The sequence below is a fragment of the Calliphora vicina genome, chromosome 2 (genome assembly GCF_958450345.1).
Source record: "Calliphora vicina chromosome 2, idCalVici1.1, whole genome shotgun sequence".
NCBI lineage: Eukaryota > Metazoa > Arthropoda > Insecta > Diptera > Calliphoridae > Calliphora > Calliphora vicina.
The window spans coordinates 116,987,807-117,012,267 of record NC_088781.1 but is presented as its reverse complement, the minus strand read 5'-3'; the positions used below and the strand labels follow the sequence as shown (position 1 = coordinate 117,012,267).

Sequence of the window (24,461 nt, the reverse complement as noted above, 5' to 3'; positions counted from 1 at the left end):
TTTTGGTTTTTCCTTTTATGTTTTTTTATTCAGTTTTGCTCAAAACCTTGAGTTTTTCTTTGCCAAGTTCAATGACCTTGCAAAAATTTCCATTACCAAAGAAAAGTGAAATTTCCCGTTTTTTTTTTTGAGTTGGGTTTGAGGGTTGACATTTCACTTTTCTTGTAGAGTCAAAGTGAGTGAAATGGGTAAGAGAAAATGGGGGCATGCGCTTTCTTTTATTGAATGTGTGTGTATGTGGTTAGAAATTTTAGGGATATAGTTTTTTTAACCGGCCGGGTTTTACTTTTCATTATTTTTATTATAACTATTGTAAATAAAAGTACCTACATATTAATTTATTCTGTAATTATTTCCAGGTGTATTGTAGCTTACAATTATAAAAGTAAATAGTAGCCTACAATGGAGGGAATTGTCACCTCTTTACCTTAAATGTTTTAGCTTACATTGTTATAATTTTTTTGTAAATGATTTTTTTTTATTACTCGTATCTTACGCGTGTAATATTGTATTTACTTTTTTCTCCGAAAAACAATTATCGCTTGGGAGACTTGTGTTTAAGTGCAAATATTCCTATCAGCTAGGCTAGGAGTTGATTGTTTTAATTTTAATTTCTATGAATCACTTTATATTACTTGCTATAGCAGACAGAAATATTTAACAATACTAATTTATTTTATGCGAGAAATGGTCAACAAATGATTGTGGAGTTTATGACTAGAGTTTTTATACCCACCATCAAAAAAGATGGGTATATTGATTTTGTCATTCCGTTTGTAACACATCAAAATATTTGTCTCATACCCTCATTACAATATATATTCTGGGTTCTCTTAAGATTCTAAGAAGATCTAGCTATGCCCGTCCATGTAGCAGTTAGTTGAAAACACGATTGGGCCCAAAAGAATGTTGGCTGACATTTTCCACAAATACTCTCTGATGATTTCACCTAGCCCCCATACAAATATTCCCCAGGAATACTGTTTTAGTTTTCATACATATGTTAATTATGCGGCAATCCTGATAAAATTTTGCACAAATTAGTTCTAAGTACTCTGAATTTATACTGTAAAGTAAGGCGAAAATCGAGCAACATTTTTTCCTAGTTGACATACAAGGTCCCCCTCAGAAAATGACTTGAACATTCATAATCTTCTTTAGATATAAATACAAGGCCTGACTTACTCACTCACTGACTAATCAATGCCCAGGCCAAACGGCTTAAGCTAGAGACATCAAATTCGGTGCATAGGTACTTTTTCCTATGAGCAGATCCACTAAGAAGGGATTTTTTTAAATTCGATTCAAAAACGACTAAAATCTGTAACATAATATCTTCGAAATTCAGAAAGCAAATGAATGCCAACAAAAAGTAAGCGGACACTTGTATAATAATTTTGTGATAATTGTATTTTAAAGGATAAAAATATAATTTTGGTACTTTTTTCCACGGTTACGAAATGGCTCAAAAACTCGTACATATTGCGGTTGAACAACGCCAAACACAATTGTGAAGTTGTCACACGAAGAAACGCGGCACAAATCTTGCGGAAAGCTTTGTAATATCCAAGTGATCATAAAAATATTTAAACCACTGAGGCATGTGAGGTGTTTATGGCTTCCACAATCTGTCGCACTTTCAATTTCTGATCGGCCAACACCATATCGTGAATTTTTAAATGTTTGTCCGGTGTAGAAACCTCAACTGAGCGTCCAGAACGTTTGGCATCTTCCGTGCTTGTACGGCCACAATGAAATTCAGTAAACCACTATTTTACAATTGAAATTGATGGTGCAGGGTTTCTATATTAATAATCTGGCTTAGCCTTGGTTTGAAATTCACTTTTTTCCATTTTATCCTCAAGTCACGCGGTAGTCTGATGGCTATCAAACACAATGACTGTCAAACACAATTTGACATGAGTCAACTGGCTTATGTCTGTTTTGGTATAATCCCGATTTCAGATCTTTTGTGGCAAAATTGCTTCAGAAAGATTGTACATTTTCTCGCAGTATTTTCTCTTGATCAGTCATGTAGCAAAGGCTCGTTTTTACTGAAAACGTTGGTGAATGTACTGAACCAATATTGAAACCTATCTTTCGATGAATTCAATACATCCTTTCCAGATTGCTTATTAAACTGGGAAATCCGCTATGATAGCCATTCGTCAAATGACGACATTGATTAAGGCTTTAGGTTTTAATTATATAGTGCCATGTGCGTTTATCAACTTTCAGGGGGGGTTTCGGCAACTTATCGTATGAAGGAGTTATTGTAAAGAAAGGGTATTCCGTATATTATAACAAACTGGATACTAGATGTGCTGTCATCTAGAGTTATTAAGTTGGACGTAAGTGGATAATCGAAGGTCTTTTGATCAGCTTTTGGAGCTGTCGACAAATTGGTGTGGACTCTGGTCACCGAAGAACTTTCGACTCTGGCTATGAACTAGCTGATTGTCTTGTCAACAGGGGCGATCGATGCTCGTTTATAGGTCCTGAACCGTTCTTTGGCATCCCACGTGGATACACTATGGAACGTATTCGTTATTGGGTTGAATCGGAATTTGCCAGTTTTTGGGGTAATTTACCAGGACTAAGGCAGTCCAAATGATTCATTACCCTATCCAGAAAGGGAAAGGGTGACTTGAGGATACTTATTGGATTATTCACCGAACACTGTAGTTTAAAGTATTACCAATTTATGTTAGGTAACGTTGAGAATGAACATTGCAGGTTTTGTGGACTTCATGCCGAAACTTCTGAACATGTTCTATGCGACTGCCCAATGCTGGCAATACGCAGAACGAAATGGCTCGGAAGGACCTTAATGGACCTGGGAGACGAAATTGATATCTCACCAAATAGAATACATACTTGGCTTTATACGTAGCCTAAATATGTTAGGAAGAAAAATCTATGGCTGAACTAAATATCCTTTGGGTCGCAGTGCGTAGAGAATCACTAATAATATAATAGTAATAATAATATAACAATTAAGATTCAAATTATATATAGATTCAATTATAACAAATTATACTTCAAAATACAAATTTTAAATATTTTTAGGTAAACAAAAGTTTTTTTTTAATGTTTTGGAAATTTTTTTTTTCGAATTATTTTAAAATTTTAATATTTTTTAAATTTTAAAACAAATTCGGATTAAAAAATATTTTTTCCGATTTTGACCCATTGTAGGTCCAACTTACTATGGTTTTATAAACGTAGTTTCAAAGGTCTTTGAAATACCTATCATTTGATATCCATATTGTCTATATTAATGACTTAGTAATCCATATATAGGTCAAAAATCTAGGTTGTCCTGGTTTTTTCCTCATATCTCATCCATTTGTGGACCGATTTTGCTGATTTTAAATAGGAAACTTCTCGAAAGCATGTCTGACATAATTATTGAAGATTTGGATCCCTGTCTTCAGAAAATTGATTTCAACAGACAGAAAGAGAGTCAGACAGACAGACAGACATAAGGATCAAGAATATATATACTTTATAGGGTCGGAAAATTATATTGTGGAAATTTAAAAGGGAATGACAAACTTATACATACATGTATACCCTTCTCATGAAGGTGAAGGGTATAATAACATAGTCTTCCGTACATATGGTTATACCAAAGTCCTAATAAATTGGTAACTGGTGGGAAGACATAACTATATCGAAAAGGACGCAGGCTCTTGATAAACCTCCCATATAGTGCATGGAAAGGGTGTTGACTGTCAACCTATTTTGTCAGATTGTGCCATTGTGAATTGTTCTTAGACTCATCGAGCTGAATTTGATTAAATATGAATTAATGACTGATCTCAGTTCTGAAATGAGGTATAATATCTTTTGGTAGAATGTAGGCATAAAACATAATGGTTTTGCACTTGACAGGACCTTCAATTACATTCCAGCCAAGCTATTGGTAATATATGTCTATTTGGTAGAATTTGGGAGTTAAATATACCTCCTTAGTATTAGGTAAAATTGTTAGTGAAATAAATAGTGGAACATGTGATTACAAGATTTCTACTTGATCTCATAGAGCCCATGAGGACCTGCCCAACCTATACCTTGGGTGATATCCAACTATAACCGAGGAAAATCCGGTCGACCTGGTTGGACACATGTGAATTCTCGGGATCTTTTGGAGTGTATTAGATTATCGAACTAAAGGTTTCAGTGGTCGGATCAAGCATGGTGGATTTTTTATGGCTCCAACTTTTAAAGGGATATTCCTATGGGCACTTGGCCGTCAATCTTTCTGGCGGAATATAACTTTTATTCTAAACCCCATTAAAAATAAAGTCTGTTATTATTAGTTAAAAATTTAAGCAAAATAATGAGAAATTTCTGAGGGAAAATATAAATCAATATTAAGACCTAAGGTTAGTGCCAGCTACAGGTTAAAATATTATTATTATTAATGGATATTTAATATAAATAACACTTAAGTTGAAATTTGTCAATATAAACAATATTGACTAATTGTTTGTTTTGATTAATCTAAAATCTGTATTTTTTAAAGTACATAAATATAAATTTATTTTTACAGTTTAATTTAAAATGCTAATTAAGACAAAAACTTGGGTCTAATTTGTCAATAAATCATCTAACATTTTTAAATTTCCATTTGTGTGCAAAAATATAAAAAAAGAAATTAAATTTATACAAAAATTAAACAACATTGTATTACAAATTGTAAATAAAAAATAATTGATTTATATCTGCATGTGTGCATTTGTATAAGTACTCGTGGGTATTTGACAAACGTACTCGTATCTGTCTGAACAAACAACTGTTGATCAGGCTATCATAGAATATTCTGAATGACAACCAAGAGTGTATTTGTATGTAGGAGTCACATGCATGAATGCAGCTAGAAACTCATACAATGAAAAGGCGAACAGAAATATAAAAAAGTCAACGAACGTTTAAAAACTATTTTGTAAAGTGTGTTAAATACAATGCACTCAATTCAAATATAATTATTTGCACGGGTATGTAAGTATATACAATTGTTTAAATATAAATACATACTTACATGCAAACATACTTATACAGAATACAAACCCCCTCAATTTAAGTCATATAAACCCTAAATTATTGCAACAATGTTGCAGGCTAGAGGATGTCAAACCTTTGGTTTAAAGTAGTGCCTGAATAGAATTGGAAATTAGTGATTTTTTTGTGTAAAAAACGCAAGAAAAGTGATGGCGGATCAAACCTCCATGTCGTAATGTGGTTTGATCCGCAATGAATGATATTCATAGCATTACAACCACGAATGCGCTTGATGTACTATTTATATACTCCTAATTATACTGACAAAGAATATGTTAGGGAAGGTATGAACTTGGAAATTCATCAGCATTATACTTTGCACCTGAAACAACAGTAAGAAGATTCAAAATTGAAGGCGAATCAAACCTCCACGTCGTAATGCACGAACGTCTTTGATACAGTCACTGCATTCCTTTCAAATGATATTCCTAGCATTACAATGTCGAATGCGCTTGATGTACCCTTAATTATATTGGATTAATTGGATCCTGCGACTAGGCAGGATCTCAAAAATTCATCAAGCTGTACTTCGCAATGAAGTTAATTTATCTGCAGCAAATACTTCTGTATCTAATGAATGAACTCTTTATATGATGCTAATCAATAGTGTCAACGTATGCACAGTAGGGTAGAATCAAAATTTATCAAAAATATGAACTGAACTATGAACTGAACTGAACTATGTACTGTACTATAAACTGTAATATGAACTGAACTATGAACTGAACTATGAACTGAACTATGCATTATGAACTGAGCTATGAACTGAACTATGAACTGAACTATGAACTGAGCTATGAACTGAACTATGAACTGAACTATGAACTGAACTATGAACTGAACTATGAACTGAACTATGCACTGAACTATGAACTGAACTATGAACTGAACTATGAACTGAACTATGAACTGAACTATGAACTGAACTATGAACTGAACTATGAACAGAACTATGAACTGAACTATGAACTGAACTATGAACTGAACTATGAACTGAACTATGAACTGAACTATGAACTGAGCTATGAACTGAACTATGAACTGAACTATGAACTGAGCTATGAACTGAACTATGAACTGAACTATGAAATAAACTATGAAATAAACTATGAACTGAACTATGAACTGAACTATGAAATAAACTATGAAATAAACTATGAACTGAACTATGAACTGAACTATGAACTGAACTATGAACTGAACTATGAACTGAACTATGAACTGAACTATGAACTGAACTATGAACTGAACTATGAACTGAACTATTAACTGAACTATGAACTGAACTATGAACTGAACTATGAACTGAACTATGAACTGAACTATGAACTGAACTATGAACTGAACTATGAACTGAACTATGAACTGAACTATGAACTGAACTATGAACTGAACTATGAACTGAACTATGAACTGAACTATGAACTGAACTATGAACTGAACTATGAACTGAACTATGAACTGAACTATGAACTGAACTATGAACTGAACTATGAACTGAACTATGAACTGAACTATGAACTGAACTATGAACTGAACTATGAACTGAACTATAGACTGAACTATGAACTGAACTATGAACTGAACTATGAACTGAACTATGAACTGAACTATGAACTGAACTATGAACTGAACTATGAACTGAACTATGAACTGAACTATGAACTGAACTATGAACTGAACTATGAACTGAACTATGAACTGAACTATGAACTGAACTATGAACTGAACTATGAACTGAACTATGAACTGAACTATGAACTGAACTATGAACTGAACTATGAACTGAACTATGAACTGAACTATGAACTGAACTATGAACTGAACTATGAACTGAACTATGAACTGAACTATGAACTGAACTATGAACTGAACTATGAACTGAACTATGAACTGAACTATGAACTGAACTATGATCTGAACTATGAAATAAACTATGAAATAAACTATGAACTGAACTATGAACTGAACTATGAACTGAACTATGAACTGAACTATGAACTGAAATATGATCGGAACTATGAACTGAACTATGAACTGAACTATGAACTGAACTATGAACTGAACTATGAACTGAACTATGAACTGAACTATAAACTGAACTATGAACTGAACTATGAACTGAACTATGAACTGAACTATGAACTGAACTATGAACTGAACTATGAACTGAACTATGAACTGAACTATGAACTGAACTATGAACTGAACTATGAACTGAACTATGAACTGAACTATGAACTGAACTATGAACTGAACTATGAACTGAACTATGAACTGAACTATGAACTGAACTATGAACTGAACTATGAACTGAACTATGAACTGAACTATGAACTGAACTATGAACTGAACTATGAACTGAACTATGAACTGAACTATAAACTGAACTATGAACTGAACTATGAACTGAACTATGAACTGAACTATGAACTGAACTATGAACTGAACTATAGACTGAACTATGAACTGAACTATGAACTGAACTATGAACTGAACTATGAACTGAACTATGAACTGAACTATGAACTGAACTATGAACTGAACTATGAACTGAACTATGAACTGAACTGAACTATGATCTGAACTATGAAATAAACTATGAAATAAACTATGAACTGAACTATGAACTGAACTATGAACTGAACTATGAACTGAACTATGAACTGAACTATGAACTGAACTATGAACTGAACTATGAATTGAACTATAAACTGAACTATGAACTGAACTATGAACTGAAATATGATCGGAACTATGAACTGAACTATGAACTGAACTATGAACTGAACTATGAACTGAACTATGAACTGAACTATGAACTGAACTATGAACTGAACTATGAACTGAACTATGAACTGAACTATGAACTGAACTATGAACTGAACTATGAACTGAACTATGAACTGAACTATGAACTGAACTATGAACTGAACTATGAACTGAACTATGAACTGAACTATGAACTGAACTATAGACTGAACTATGAACTGAACTATGAACTGAACTATGAACTGAACTATGAACTGAACTATGAACTGAACTATGAACTGAACTATGAACTGAACTATGAACTGAACTATGAACTGAACTATGAACTGAACTATGAACTGAACTATGAACTGAACTATGAACTGAACTATGAACTGAACTATGAACTGAACTATGAACTGAACTATGAACTGAACTATGAACTGAACTATGAACTGAACTATGAACTGAACTATGAACTGAACTATGAACTGAACTATGAACTGAACTATGAACTGAACTATGAACTGAACTATGATCTGAACTATGAAATAAACTATGAAATAAACTATGAACTGAACTATGAACTGAACTATGAACTGAACTATGAACTGAACTATGAACTGAACTGAACTATGAACTGAACTATGAACTGAAATATGATCGGAACTATGAACTGAACTATGAACTGAACTATGAACTGAACTATGAACTGAACTATGAACTGAACTATGAACTGAACTATGAACTGAACTATGAACTGAACTATGAACTGAACTATAAACTGAACTATGAACTGAACTATGAACTGAACTATGAACTGAACTATGAACTGAACTATGAACTGAACTATGAACTGAACTATGAACTGAACTATGAACTGAACTATGAACTGAACTATGAACTGAACTATGAACTGAACTATGAACTGAACTATGAACTGAACTATGAACTGAACTATGAACTGAACTATGAACTGAACTATGAACTGAACTATGAACTGAACTATGAACTGAACTATTAACTGAACTATGAACTGAACTATGAACTGAACTATGAACTGAACTATGAACTGAACTATGAACTGAACTATGAACTGAACTATGAACTGAACTATGAACTGAACTATGAACTGAACTATGAACTGAACTATGAACTGAACTATGAACTGAACTATGAACTGAACTATGAACTGAACTATGAACTGAACTATGAACTGAACTATGAACTGAACTATGAACTGAACTATAAACTGAACTATGAACTGAACTATTAACTGAACTATGAACTGAAGTATGAACTGAACTATGAACTGAACTATGAACTGAACTATGAACTGAACTATGAACTGAACTATGAACTGAACTATGAACTGAACTATGAACTGAACTATGAACTGAACTATGAACTGAACTATAATACACAACAGATTTCAGAGCAATATCACTAATGGATACAAAAATAAACGATTTTCAATTTAAAAATTAAAAAAATAGTAGATTTTTGTTGTTTATTATTTAAAAAAATTTTTTTCTTTAAAAACATATAACAATTTTATATCTTTCTGTGAACATTTTGGTATAAAAAACATGTCCCATTTTTCAAATATGTCGCACCTGAGTCCTTCGGAATTTTACCTATTTTTTAACAAAATTTTAAATTTGGGCCACATATTCTAAAATTAAATAGCTGGAATCAGAAAACCGAAAGCAACTTTGGAAACCTTGATGTGTTCTCTATTTATCCCCAAAGGAAGGAAATGCGGACCCTATTGGCAAAATTGTAAAAAATAAAATTTTTGGGATTTTCGCTCTAATTTGTAGGAATTGCGGGATTACCTTTAACCTTTTGACATGTTTTTTTTTACACTTTATTATTATGAATGGCAAATTAAAAAAAAAAACATTGAAAACATAGAGCAAGAATAAAGATTGCTGTAAAACTCAACATGAGCTTGCAAAATCATTGGGAGATACTCAAGCAGCAATTTCAAAAGCTTTGCGAGCAACAGGATGCACACAAAAGCAGGTAAATAGGGTACCATATGAATGGATGCCGATAGACTATGACATTGATTCGTTATTGGCCTCATTAGATGAGCAATTCTTTTCGCTCAAAATCCATATGTTGCCAGAAAGATGGGAAAAGGTCATAGCTAATAATGCCAATACTTTGAATAAATTTATATTTTAAAAATGTTTCAAAATAAAAGTTCCAAAATTTATAAAAAAAATCAGATATTTTAAAAAACCAACAAAAATTTTATTTTAAGTAAATTGTTTGTTATAACTAGTTAATTATTTGCACTATCTGGGCCATAGCGAATGAGGCGTACTTAAGGTTTCTCCCTAAAACTATTTGTTTGAATGTGATATTCAAATATTGTATACAAATATAACAAGTAAGAGTGTTATATTCGGCAATACCGAATCTTGTATACCCACCATCAATATGTGAAAGATTTAGGTTTTTAAAAAACTTCTTTATGTCCAATTTCATTGTGATATTTAGTATTACTTATAAGAAAATTAAGAATGTTCAAGTCATTTTCTGAGGGAGGCCTTGTATGGGGACTAGGGACAAATGTTGTCCGTTTATCACCATACTTTACAGTATAATTTCAGAGTATGTACATAGAATTAATTTGTGCAAAATTTTATCAGGATTGCGGCAAAATCAACATATAGAGCCCTTAGCGCCAAATTATCGTAAGCGACATTTTCAAATTTTTTTTTTTATTGCAAAAATTAAAATGTTATGGACCGACTGATGTTTATAGGGGGTAAGATTTTATCGTAAGTTAATGTTTACATTTTACAGTAAACAAATTTTATCGTAAGCGACACATAGTGGTATAGAAAAAAAAGAGGGAAATAAATCTGTAACTTCTAAATGGCTAGATTGGTTTGAATGAAATTTCACGTGAGCAAGGAAGAAGAGTTGTCGAGTTTAAGTTCTGAACGTGGACCTCATGGGCCCACCAGGGACGCGACCAAGTCTCCTCAAAGTAGGACACCTCGGGTATGTTACATTTTTAAAACGATCCTATTTCTTCGTTTGTGTTCCGATTTCAAAAAAAATTACACATATAAAATCTTTTCATCGAGCGCTACCTAGTCGTAGCTATCAATTATCTCTTATAGATTAGGAGATATTCGCATTTGAAAATTAAATTTTCAACATTTTTACCCAACCAGTTTTTTGATAACAGCGTATCGAAATATTTTCCGATTTTCTCCAGTTTTCCTTCATTAGAATAACAACATATGTATGTGTCAAATAGAGAAAGAACTGTTTAAAAAAAATGACTAAGTCCAAAGTTATATGCATTTCAATTTAAAAATTTTAAAAAGCCGATTTTTCGCTAATTTTTTGGGAAAAAAGAACTTTTTTTCTTTTTAAGTTATCGCAAAAAAATTATAAGATGTATAAGGAATTTATACTTTCTGAAAGCTAAGTTTTCATAAAATATTTTAATTCAAAAAAAAATTAAAAATTTTTCTTACCGAGGGGACCAGGTCCATTCAAAAAACACCTATTTTTTATGTAAAATTAAAATTTAGGACAAAAATTCTCAAATCGCATATTCGATATCAAAATATAGTAACCGATTTTAGCTGGCCCAATATGCTTTTAATTATTTTGTAAAGGGTTCTGATAACTCCGACCCTGGTATGGATATTATAGCCAAAAAACTAAAAATTTCCATTTTTGGGATTTTTCAACAGTTTTTTGGGAATTGCGGGATTATTGATAATAAATTTAAAAATTCGTTTTTATTTTTCCATTTTAAATAGAAAATTTTACATAACTGTGAAATTTCATTAAAAACTATTCATAAATAACAATTTTATTCCAATTCGAAAAATTTGTATCTATGCAAAAATTCAATAAAAAACATTTTTTGTCATATTTTTCAATAAAGTATTCCATGAATTTTTAATTGTCAAAAGTTATAAATATTTTTGAAAAATAGACAAATAGCTTGAACGAAATTATATTATATCCTTCCTTCTGCTGTAAAATTTGTGTTTTGTCGCTTACGATAATTTGGCGCTAAGGGCTCGATATATATGACTGTTCAAACAGTATTCTGGGGAGACATTTGTATGGGGGCTGAGTGAAATCATAAACCGACATTTGCCATTTTCAAAACAAACCTTATCAACGAGAGTATTTGTGGAAAAGTTCAGCCAGTCAGTTTGGGCCCTATTGAATTTTCAACAGACAGACGGTCAGACGGATGAACAAGCTAGATCATCTTAGAATCTTATTAGGACCCAGAATATATATACTTTTGTGGGTCTGCGACAAATATATTGATGTGTTACAAAGGGAATTACAAAATCAATATACTCTCCATCTTTGCTGATGATGGGTATAAAAATATGTGCCAACACAAGCAAATCAAACCCAATACGTAGTACTATATACATATTTCGTTTTCAGTATTCATCGTTGCTATAAAAAAAAACTTAAACAACTGCAAGTCACAACAACAAATTTGCAACAATGTATTTCATATCGAAATGGAAAACTTTGAACCAACCAAATAAATGAAATTAAGTCTATTCGCAATACAATGTTGCTCATATCGCGTCAGTGTAACAACAATTAGAAATTTGTTTAATTTGTGCAATTGTAATGGTTAGACACTTGCACTTATACTAGAAAATATTATAGAATATTTCTAACTAATTCTATGGCGCATGTGTCCTTGGCCTTGTATTTTACTACCAGCAGATAGAAAAGTTCATTAGCCCCTTTAGAGACTCGACAACCGAGAGACAGACGTTGGTCGTTACGTTCACTGCACTTGTGGACGTGTGTTTGTAAAAAAAAAAGTATTTCAAAATGTTGTAAATTTTGTTAGAATGTGTTTTTCTTTTCTCTTCTATTGTTGTTAATTTCTTTACTACTTACACAAGTTTGAGAACACACTTGACGATCACATATATGTATAGAGGAATGAGGTAGTGAGTATTATTAATAACCCAGCAGTTAAGCAAGTAGTCAATGTATCCGTTATAGATAGTAATTGTTACTAATATCTGATCACTTGGCTGACTCTAATTGCTATATTTTGGTTCCTTTGACAGATTGTGCTCTTTGTAGTGCAAAAAGAATTCAATTGGTTACTTTATACATCCCAGATAATCCGGCGTGTAAACAATTGTCTCTTAAGTGTCTCTAAGTAATCTACAGTGTAGTCACTTTAAAGGTTTATTTTGTACTGCATTCTTTTGTGAGTAATTCGTACAATTTGGGTAGATATAATTCTCATACAGTTTATTTTCTTTTTGCTTAAGTATACTGACATCTCATGTAACCTAGCGTGAAGTTGATTGTCACCTTAGTGTCTCTAAGTAATCTAGAGTGTAGTCACCTTAAAGGATTATTTTATACTGCACTTTATTTTACCCACCAGAAGTAAGCTATTGCAGAGTTGTCGGAGGAAGGTTTGTTTACAAGCAATCGGTTATTGTACTGTCTATTATATGACTTTTAAACTGACTATTTGAGGTCAATTAGCACCCACACATGTTAAAATAATGAATTATGTATCTAATCAAGTAGCCAGTATGGTAGCTAGTAATGTAACTGGCTCTATGTAAAATTTAGTATAAATAAAGCCACGATTGCTTAATAAAATTTAGTATAAATAAAGCCACGATTGCTTAATAAAATTTAGTATAAATAAAGCGATTGCTTAATAAAATTTAGTATAAATAAAGCCACGATTGCTTAATAAAATTTAGTATAAATAAAGCCACGATTGCTTAATAAAATTTAGTATAAATAAAGCGATTGCTTAATAAAATTTAGTATAAATAAAGCCACGATTGCTTAATAAAATTTAGTATAAATAAAGCCACGATTGCTTAATAAAATTTAGTATAAATAAAGCCACGATTGCTTAATAAAATTTAGTATAAATAAAGCCACGATTGCTTAATAAAATTTAGTATAAATAAAGCCACGATTGCTTAATAAAATTTAGTATAAATAAAGCCACGATTGCTTAATAAAATTTAGTATAAATAAAGCCACGATTGCTTAATAAAATTTAGTATAAATAAAGCCACTATTGCTTAATCCAATGTGTTGACTACTTTGGGCAGTCTCATTGTAATGCAAAAGGATCATGCAGCTGTAAAACAATTATTTACGTAGCTAGCCCCAAATGATACCTAAAATCACTATTTCGGTACAGTCTCCTAAAGCTGCTGGGAATAGTCTAATACAATTACTAATGAATTGTGTTTGCATTTGCATTTTGTACTTAGACAAACAATATTAATATATTTTAGATTTATATTTTTTTTGTTTCATTTTAGAAAATGTCATATTATTTCATTATTTTTTGTATATTTTTTCTTTAATAAATTTTTATGGGTTTTTCAACTTGGAAGTCATTAAATTAAATGCATTTTTTTTGTGCAAGTGTTACAATAGACATTAATAATTTATATTAATGTAATTTTTTTTTTGTAATTGTGACATTTTCTTCGAACTATTTAAAATATCAAGGTTTTGTATGTAATTTCCATATATTTAAATAATTTTTAATTTATCTTATTTTTAAAAAGATGATGGAATTATTGTTTTTAATAGTAAACAAATTTTTAATTATATATTTAAAAATATTCAATAGATCTAGAAACGGTATTATTTTAATGATTTCAGAAAATTTGTTTTTTTTTTATCGTTCCATATACATATTTATTAGAGTATTCAATTAATCGGGTTTCTGGTTTAATCGGTTAATCGAGCAAATAATTAATCGGGGTTAACATTTAATCGGTTAATTTTAAATTAATCGATTAAATAGAAATTTAAATTTTAAACTGAAAATATATCTACGAATTTTCAGTACTTAATTTTAAAATAGACAAAACATAGCAATTCAACCAACAAATAATTAATTTTCTTTAGTTTTAATAAAACTCGACTCTCTCGCTGTTTGTAGATGTTAGTGAAATCGAAAGTAAGGCATGGTTCAATGGTAGAAAGCATATAAAAATCTCCATTCTACCATTTAAGTCCTTTTTGGATTTTTAAGATTTTAAATACTTTTAATAATTTCGATAATTTCCGATAAAAACTTAATTCCGTAGTGTCTCCAGTTTCGTCTATTATCATGTTCTCAACCGACAAATACATGTCAATTAAATATGTCAGTTTTTATACTCACAAAACATGATTCTTGGATGTTCGAACAAATATGTAATTTTACTTTGGCATTTGAATTAAAATGGAAAAATAAATACAAAAAAATATGTAAGTGCAAAAAAAAAGAAATTTCGGTTAATCGACACAAGTTAATCGGTTTATTTGTTATTTGAAAATCGCCAATTTTGAATTATTCGAACAGTTAACCCACAAAATTAATCGGTTAACCGATTGAATACCATAATATTTATTGAATCTGTATTTAATTAGACCTAACAATAAGTATATAAAGACAAATACAAACTTTTGAATTACTGGAGTGAAAAAATCGTCAAAATCTTATTGACCGATTTTATTGAAACTCGGTATGAGATCTTTGTTTGTTTCTGAAAATGTATGTACCAGAAATTTGGATTTTTTATGGATAGGAAAAATTTTACGCGGCAAAATCGATTTGGATTGTATGGGCAGTGGGAGTTGGGCGTGAACGATTTTGATCAAATTAAATTTTTTTTAATTTATTCTATAATTCTCGGTGCCAAATAATTTTCCCACAAAAATGTATGTAGCCATATTAAAACAAGTAAGAGAGCCTTCACCAAATTATACTTCAAAATACAAATTTTAAATATTTTTATGTAAACAAAATTTTTTTCAAAAGTTGTTTTTTTCATTTTTTAGAAAAAAAATGTTTGCGAATTGATATTTTAATTTTTTTTTTAATTTTAAAATTTTTCCGAAGCCCCCAAGTAACTTACATACACGATTCATTCATCAATATCTCCGGAATTCTTCCGGGTCGGTTGCTATTTAAAATCGAGTAAAACCAGGACAACATTTTTTTTTCGTATTGTTTTTTTAAAATTTTTTAAATTTAATTTTTTTTTTAATTTTAATTTTTTTATTTTTCAATATTTAGCGAAAAAAAAACTTTTGGTGAAAAAAAAAAAAAATCGGGTTAAAAAATATTTTTTCCTATTTTGACCCATTGTATTTCTAACTTACTATGGTCTTATATACGTCGTTGCAAAGGTCTTTGAAATATCTATCATTAGATATCCATCTTGTCTATATTAATGACTTAGTAATCCAGATATATAGGTATTATTATCGAGGTTGTCCTAGTTTTTTCCTCATATCTCAGCCATTTGTGGACCGATTTTGCTGATTTCAAATAGAAAACTTCTCGAAAGCTTGTCTAACAGAATTATAGAAGATTTGGATCCCAAAGATGTCTGGGGTCTTCAGAAAATTGATTTCAACAGACAGACGGACATGGCTTAATCGACTCCGCTATCTATAAGGATCCAGAATATATATACTATATTGGGTCGGAAAATTATATTGTGGAAATTACAAACGGAATGACAAACTTATATTGTATACCCTTCTCACGAAGGTGAAGGGTATAAAAGGGTATATACATCCTGCCATTTTAATTAAAAAACGAAAAAAATTAAAACTTAGCAAAAACTTGCAGCCTATATTTGAACTTGACATAGATAACAATCCATTTAAACAAACTATGTAATTAGTTAACCGAATCCGGTCGAATCCAGCCTACTTTTATTCCACACAAAATTGGATTTCATATCTAAAAACCCTTTCACAAAGGACATTTTCTTTTTCCACTGTTAAGCACTAAAACATACAATCACAGATCACAAACTAATTATTTTTGTTTAATACATAACTTTTAATTAAATTGAAATCGCAAATCTTAGTAAAAAATTAAATATTTAATTTTTTCTTGAATTCTGAAGTTTAAAAATTTCGCTAAAGCGCCGCTAGATTGGGTATTTCGGCCACTGTGGGATGACATAAAGTTAGTCATATTCTGATTAAGAGAGGTTATGTTTTGTGTAAGTGCCTGCATTAAGGTTTCAATTTATCCTGTATTCTGAGGTATATAAGTATTTTAGCTGGACGACTTTAAAATACTAACATAAGATTTGGTACCAGAGAGAACTATCATTTTCGTTCGAAGGATAATTTCCACTTTTTATAGGATAATCCATAGTCTACGTACTTTCATTCATTTGTTCTCATTACAAAAAGTTTATTTGTAATTTCTTAAGTGACATGTAAAATCGTTTAGCTCTTTATTTTCTGCACTGAGATCAAGACCAAAAAGATGTGCTATTTCTACTCCAAAAATCTATTAAACGAAATGAACTATGGGAATTGAATAATTGGGGGTGTCAAAAGGACGGTATATGCGGAATCAATAGACAAGTCGAGTAGTCGATTAAGCCATACATCAATATTTTCGGAATTTTTCCGGCTCGGTCGAGAAAATCGGTCCATAAATGGCTGAGATATAAGGAAAACCAGGACAACCTCGATTTTTGACCTACATATATCTTGTTTATCTAAAAATATTTAAAATTTTTATTTTGAAGTATAATTTGGTGAAGGGTATATAAGATTCGGCACATTTTAATTTCACTATCAATGTTGTTTCTGTTATCAAAATCAATGATTTAAGAGATAGTTACACAAATTAAGCTCTTCTACAACGTGCTTTAAGTAAGTTTTGTCTTCAAAATCTTCTCAAATTGAATTGCTATCATTTATTTATATTACAGTCTTCCGTACTTATATCTATAGCTACTATTTCAATTACAAAATTTGCTGATAATTTTTATTTAAATCACAATCTTCAGCTCAATAACTAATTATAGTTTTTCAAGTATTTCGTAACTTTCATAACTCTTTTATTTTATGTTAAGTCATTTTAATAACATTCTGTCTGCACTTGTTTTTTAAAAAAAAACTTTCGTTGATTTTTTTTTGCAACTTTTAACCAGATGTTTTTTTTAAGTTTTTACTTCCGATGATGATGTAATTTTAAAAGATTAAAATATTTTTAAGTCCTTTTCTTGTTTTTGTGTAATAATTACAGCAGAACAACAAATAACATTGAATAACGAACGATGCTAATTGATTTTGAACGCATGTAAACAGTTTAAAAATAAAATTCTGTTTTAAAATGAACATATCTTTACATACCAGTACACCAGTACAGATTTTGCATTTCAGTAATGCGGAACTGCAAATAAAAACAAAATATTTTTGATTTCTTTTCTTTTTTCTTTGTAACACTTTAATATGAGAGTTGCCAAATAAGTTGTTTGAAGATTTTTAAATTATGATTACAGGTATCAAGAACTTATCAAGTTCATAAAACTACTAGCTTAACCCGGTGAGCTGTGCTACCCCTATCGTAGTAAAATTAAAAATGTGAAATGAATTTATAAATCAGATATAGAGTGGTGATATAGTCGAGATAGAGCAGAGCTATAGTAGAGATAGAGTAGAAATAGAGTAGAGATAGAGTAGAGATAGAGTAGACATAGATTAGAGATAGAGTAGAGATAGAGTAGAGATAGAGTAGAGATGGAGTAGAGATAGAGAAGAAATAGAGTAGAGATAGATTAGACATAGAGTAGAGATAGAGTAGAGATAGAGTAGAGATAGAGTATAAATAGAGTAGAGATATAGCAGAGATAGAGTAGAAATAGAGAAATGATAGAGTAGAGACAGATTGACGATGGAGTATATATAAAATAGAGCTAGAATCCATACGCTAATTATGTACTCACTGAACTTCTCTTTTTATACCCTTCACCTTCGTGAGAAGGGTATATATAAGTTTGTCATTCCGTTTGTAATTTCCACAATATAATTTTCCGACCCTATAAAGTATGTATATATATTCTGGATCCTTATAGGTAGCGGAGTCGATTAAGCCATGTCCTTCTGTCTGTTGAAATCAATTTTCTGAAGACCCCAGATATCTTCGGGATCCAAATCTTCAATAATTCTGTCAGACATGGTTTCGAGAGGTTTCCTATTTAAAATAAGCTAAATCGGTCCACAAATGGCTGAGATATGAGGAAAAAACTAGGACAACCTCGATTTTTTACCTATTTCTGGATTACTAAGTCATTAATAAATACAATATGGATATCTAATGATAGATATTTCAAAGACCTTTGCAACGACCATAGTAAGTAGGACAATCAATGGGTCAAAATCGGAAAAAATATTTTTTAATCCGATTTTTTTTTTCACCAAAAAAAAAAATCAAAAATCAAATTTTTTTTTTTAAAAAAATTTAAAAAAATAATTTTAAATTTAAACAATTTTAAATAACATTGGAAAAAATTTTTTTCAAAAAAATATAAAAAAACACTTTGGAAAAAAAAAAAATTTTGTTTACTTAAAAATATTTAAAATTTGTATTTTGAAGTATAATTTGGTATAGGGTATATAAAATTCGACACAGCCGAATATAGCTCTCTTATTTATATTAATTTATACTGACTTATGGTAAGTAAAAAAGCCTGTTCTATGACTGCTGCTGCACAACCTTCCAAACTTCTTCTAACTACTACGATTCCAAGCACAAATTCCATTCCTTGTGATATCGCAAATCGGTATAATAATCTGTACAACCTCTTTCAAAAATATTTCAAATGGAATTTGTTTAAATTTCATTAAATTCAAAAACCAACCCCTTTTTATTATACAGTCATTAAAAGAAAATGCAAGTATAATTGCAAAAATAAACAAAATTTTGCATTTCAAACTAAATTTACAACAAATTGACAAAAATAAAAACAGCAATAATTAAAACATTAAACCATCAACAGCCTTCGCATACACAGACAAACAATTATATTCAGTTGCAAAATGTTGCCATAAAAAATATTAAAATAAAATGTTTATGAGCAATATTTTTGTATTAATATGAGCGAAAAACTTTAGGTAATAGTCGACTCAAGGGATTGACAAAGACAAATATTCTGTCAATGATAAATAAACAATTAAAAAATGCAATTTCGGAAAATCATTGTTTTTGAAACTCTCGGCAGTAGGGCTGATGATAAAGTAAATGTAGAACTACTAAATTTTTGGCAGGATCTTTGTAACATTTGAAATGTTACCAAGGAATTAAACTTTTCGGGACGACAAGTTTAAGTACAGTTGAACTATAGGGTTGTAAAAGAACCATTTCAAGATGGAACGTTTTCCAAATATGAACCGACTTTAAAGCAAGAACTCCTTCAAATGTGGACGATTCTTAAACAAATGTTAATACTTCACAATTACTGGCTTTATCTGTACATAATTTGGAATGTTAGTATGTGTTGCGGAAATAACAAATGCCATCATAGAAAGCGCTACTATGTGAAAAATTAGCTGGAGGCTTAGAGAGGTAAAACATAAACACTAGCGGCGACAGAATCCTGTCCTTATTGGCACCTTGTTTAACTCTTGAGATACATTTATCTAATCCTGCCACTCACATAATTCACTATCCATCTCTTCGTACTGTTGGGCATTGTGGACTGTTGGATGACCCGGAAGTGTGTGGCGTGACTGAAAGTGTCGAAGGCCTTGGACAGGCCAAGAGCTCCTAGTATAGGCCATTCACAAGAGTCTGCTGCTGGTTTAAGCCCTATGATATCCGATTGACTAAAGCGAATAATGCTGTGGTGTTGTGCATTTTGCAATATCCACGCTGGAGACGAGCTTCTGATAGTCCACAGGTCAGCTGGGGAGGAAGAAGAGCTTCGAGTGTCTTTGCTACAGTTGACAGGAGATTGTTCTTCACTTGCGATTTTCCTGGGTTTTAACAACGAGATCACTCTTCTTACTGATAGTTGTCCACTCACCAAAGTGTTTAAGCATTTAGAATGCTTCGGGTCCTATGACCTTTGTAATCTTGGATGTATTGATGGCCTCTGCAACTTATATGACAGCGTATAAAGTTGTGATGTGCGTTGCGAACAATATTCATTTTCGCCTTTTCACTCTAGACGTGATAGATAAAAAGCCGGATAAAAGCGCTAGTTCAATCTTTAGAGTCGGATATGGTGGTAACAGCAATCTTAATGACGACCCTATCATCTTTCTTCGTCATGTAGAGTGACCACAACTTGCGAACTCCCGAACTCAAGTTTCATTTCTTCAAATTATCCAGCCAATTGTTCCGCTTATCCCAATTTATCAACCTGCTGATATCATGGTTCAGCTGAGCGATGCATGGGTCATCAGAGTTGGTACTTCGGATGTCAACACGCTTATCTGCTATTGCCGGAAAGTGTGGCCGCACATTCGAAAAGCGAAATGAATTGAGTGGCAGCTGCGGTGACTCCCTTTATCTTGTTTTACGTTGGTATTCCATTGATATGGTCGGTTAATTCTCAGAAGCCAGTCTTCTTTCCTTTGGTTGATGTAAATTTGGCTTTCAGACACAATAAAATTTGTGTGTCTATTCAGGCAAACGATTATGGGTAACTGGTCTGATCCCAGAGAAATTGAGCAGCATACCATGATTCGCTATGGTGATCTCCGGTGAACTAGCGCAATTACCCATAATTCGTGCATCATCATTCAGTGTACAGAAGTAGGATTCATCAAACTTTTCCACCAGCGTCGTACGGTCTTCCCCAAGATTTGAGTGAAAGGACTGATGGTGTAACACTAAACGGCTAACACCATCCAATAAGGTTCTGATATCGGGAAGGAAGCCTGTGTTTCATTCTTCCTTTCTTCGTTAACAATATTCTGAAGGCTTCCCTAGGGAGAAGGGAACTGACACAGAAGTAGTTATTTGACCGGTTCATCCTACAGAAGTTGGATTCGTCAAACTATTCCACAAGCGACGATCTTCTGTGGTCTTCCCCAAGACTTAACACTAAATGGCAATGGAAGGGTAATAGTAATTCTAGGCACATAGTGACAGGTCACGGAACTAACCCAAACGAACATGATCTTTTGGTTACAAAATGGGACCAACATAATCTTCGATAGGTATAGTTTTCGAAGGTTGGCCGACCAAATTGGCAACAAATTTTTTTCAAATTCTTTGTTGATTTTTACAAGTTAGGAGTCTAAAACGTTTCCACATTTGACACACATTTCCGCAAGTTAGTTATATTCTCCGCTACTGAGATTTCATGTTGTGTTGTGTTGGTTGGTTGATTGTCTTGGTACTCTGCAAACAGTCAAGTAGAGTCGATGATAATGGGGAAGGTACTAAATCCAACCTATATCGGTGAGCTATATCAGTAGGTTATCATCGAGCCCTCTGTGTAATGCTTCAATTAATCCGACAACTACTAAAGAGCCATGTAGGGAAACAAACTGCACATAAATACTATTAATTTCAAAGTCCACCAGAAAACAACAGACACATTTTAACCATAAATTTAATATTGCTGTTAAATATTTTTAACAGACAAAAAAAATCTTAGCAAAAAAAATTAAAATTAAACTTTTTATTAGTGCAACGACAACAACAACACCCGCAGCTGCTTAAAAATCAAACGACATCAGCAAAAATAACGAACCATACACAACATAAAAATTGAGATTTTTATTGTTGCATGTGCTGGCAATAAATGCAACTCTTTCCTACTGCACTCCACTCCAACCAACCATCAACACAACAACACTACAGACGGACAGACAGACACTCTACAGCACTGCATCAAACGAACCTGAAAGAGGTTGTGTTTGAGTTTTCAACATTAAAATGTGTGTGACGTCATCATCATCATCATGCCTTAATGGTTTCATGTTCAGTAAAAGCTTACTTTCCTGCACATTGTATGCATAATCAAAGAGCTGTTAAATGAGAAAAATGCATGAGGCAGTGCAAGAGTTTTCAACAGTCAGAAACTAAGGCACGTGTAGTATTTAAAGCGGTCATTGAACTTCCTAGTTGTTGTTACACATGCCGACAATTTTCAAGACAACAGCAACTATAAAAATACAACAACAACCACACACAGTACACAGCACTGCAGTTAAAGCAACACACCACACACTTTATTTTTGTAAATGCAAATGCACACTCACCCATACACTGCTGCTGCTGCTAGTCAATCAACTCACTCATACATTGGAAACTTCATGTAATGGCGACTGCACTTAAAAAAAAACCCCCCCACCCCGTTCAATTATTTTCGAAAAAACGTACTCATAGTCCACTTATTGATGATAATGATGATGATAGAGAGGTGGGAGCATGTTTAACTGCACTGATAGAGTGTGTTTGTGTGTGATAGAGAATTCTCCTAAAAGTATGAGTATGCAACTGAGTGTAATTGAATTGTTGTTGCTGCTCCGTTCTATAACAAACGGCTGCAATGCAGAGAACTTTTTTAATATTGTCTGTCTAACAATTCTGGTGTATGGGTGATTGGCTGGTGTTTTTATTGTGTCTCCGTGTCTGGTGCAGTATCTAGTTTGGTATGAGCTAGAGAAGAGAATGTGAGAGATTTGATAACTATATTAGTGTTGGTTGGTTTGGTGTATTGAAAAATGAACGAAAATAAAACACGACAACGACAACGAAAAAGCTCCAAGTTTATTAACTCACACACTTTTATGTATATTGAGGCATAAAATGCATTTAGAATTGGATCAGGAGCGTATTAAAGATTGATAAATGTTTAATGATTTATACAATATCATGATTTGCAAAATTCATTAGTTGATCAATGATCAGATACATATGCATAACTTACTTGTCGATAGATTTATGAAGCTATAGAAGATTGAAAGACTAAAAAGCCAACCTTTTGTTGTTGACTTCCTCTATGGTAAAGATGTAGGATGAGTCTTTTCACCCCAACATTCCATGGTGGCTAATCCTTACTACTATTACCTTTTGCAACTTAAGTTCTTTAGTTGGCAAGTTGTGGTCTACAGTTCGGTCTCTCTCCAACCCGATGAAGAAAGATGATAGGGTCGCGATTAAATTTGCAGATACCACCGTATAAACGCGTGCTCTTTTACGAAAATTTATTCAGCACCCCGATCTATATGATCTTCCAGTCTCGGACACACCACAACTTTACACGCCAACTAAAGTTGCAGAAGCCATCAATACAACTAAGCCTTCATAGGCAATAGGACCTGACCGAATATCTATGCTGATGCTATGTTTATCTCAATGAAATCAATAATATCTTCATTGCACGTAACCTGCAGTTATAACCAACGACGTCATCGGCAACACTCTTCACCACCTGGACGAAGGAGTTAAACTCAACATTGGCATCATTGTCGACGGCGTACAAATTCCGACAGTGAATTGGCCTGATCAAAACGGACCATCACAGGCTGCCTTCAAATTACATCCGAAGGAAACACCTTCACGAGGAAACTGAGGTTCTGCCGGTCAAGCAACATAACGTCATGTTGACGAAACTGTTCGTTCTGGAATGTCACCGGACGAGTCACCCGATCTACATGATCTTCCAGTCTCGGACACCCCACAACTTTACATGGCAACAAAAGTTGCAGAAGCCATCAACACAGCTAGCTAAGCCTTCAAAGGCAATAGGAACTGACCTATGCTGATGCTATGGTTATCTCAATAAAATCCACAATTTCTTCATTGTACGTAACCTGCAGTTCTCAGCAACGACGTCATCGGCAACACTCTT

The 24,461-nt window shown here is 32.3% G+C and overlaps 1 protein-coding gene across 1 annotated transcript in view; it reads right to left on the bottom strand.

Annotated features, from left to right (window-relative positions):
* Positions 1 to 1,586: 1,586 nt before the first annotated feature.
* Positions 1,587 to 24,461, bottom strand: part of LOC135950804 (uncharacterized) — a 41,466-nt gene continuing 18,591 nt past the window's right edge. Inside the window, exon 2 of the mRNA XM_065500332.1 lies at positions 1,587 to 1,769. Within this exon, the coding sequence (XP_065356404.1) occupies positions 1,587 to 1,769 (183 nt within the window). The remainder of the gene's footprint in view (positions 1,770 to 24,461) is intronic.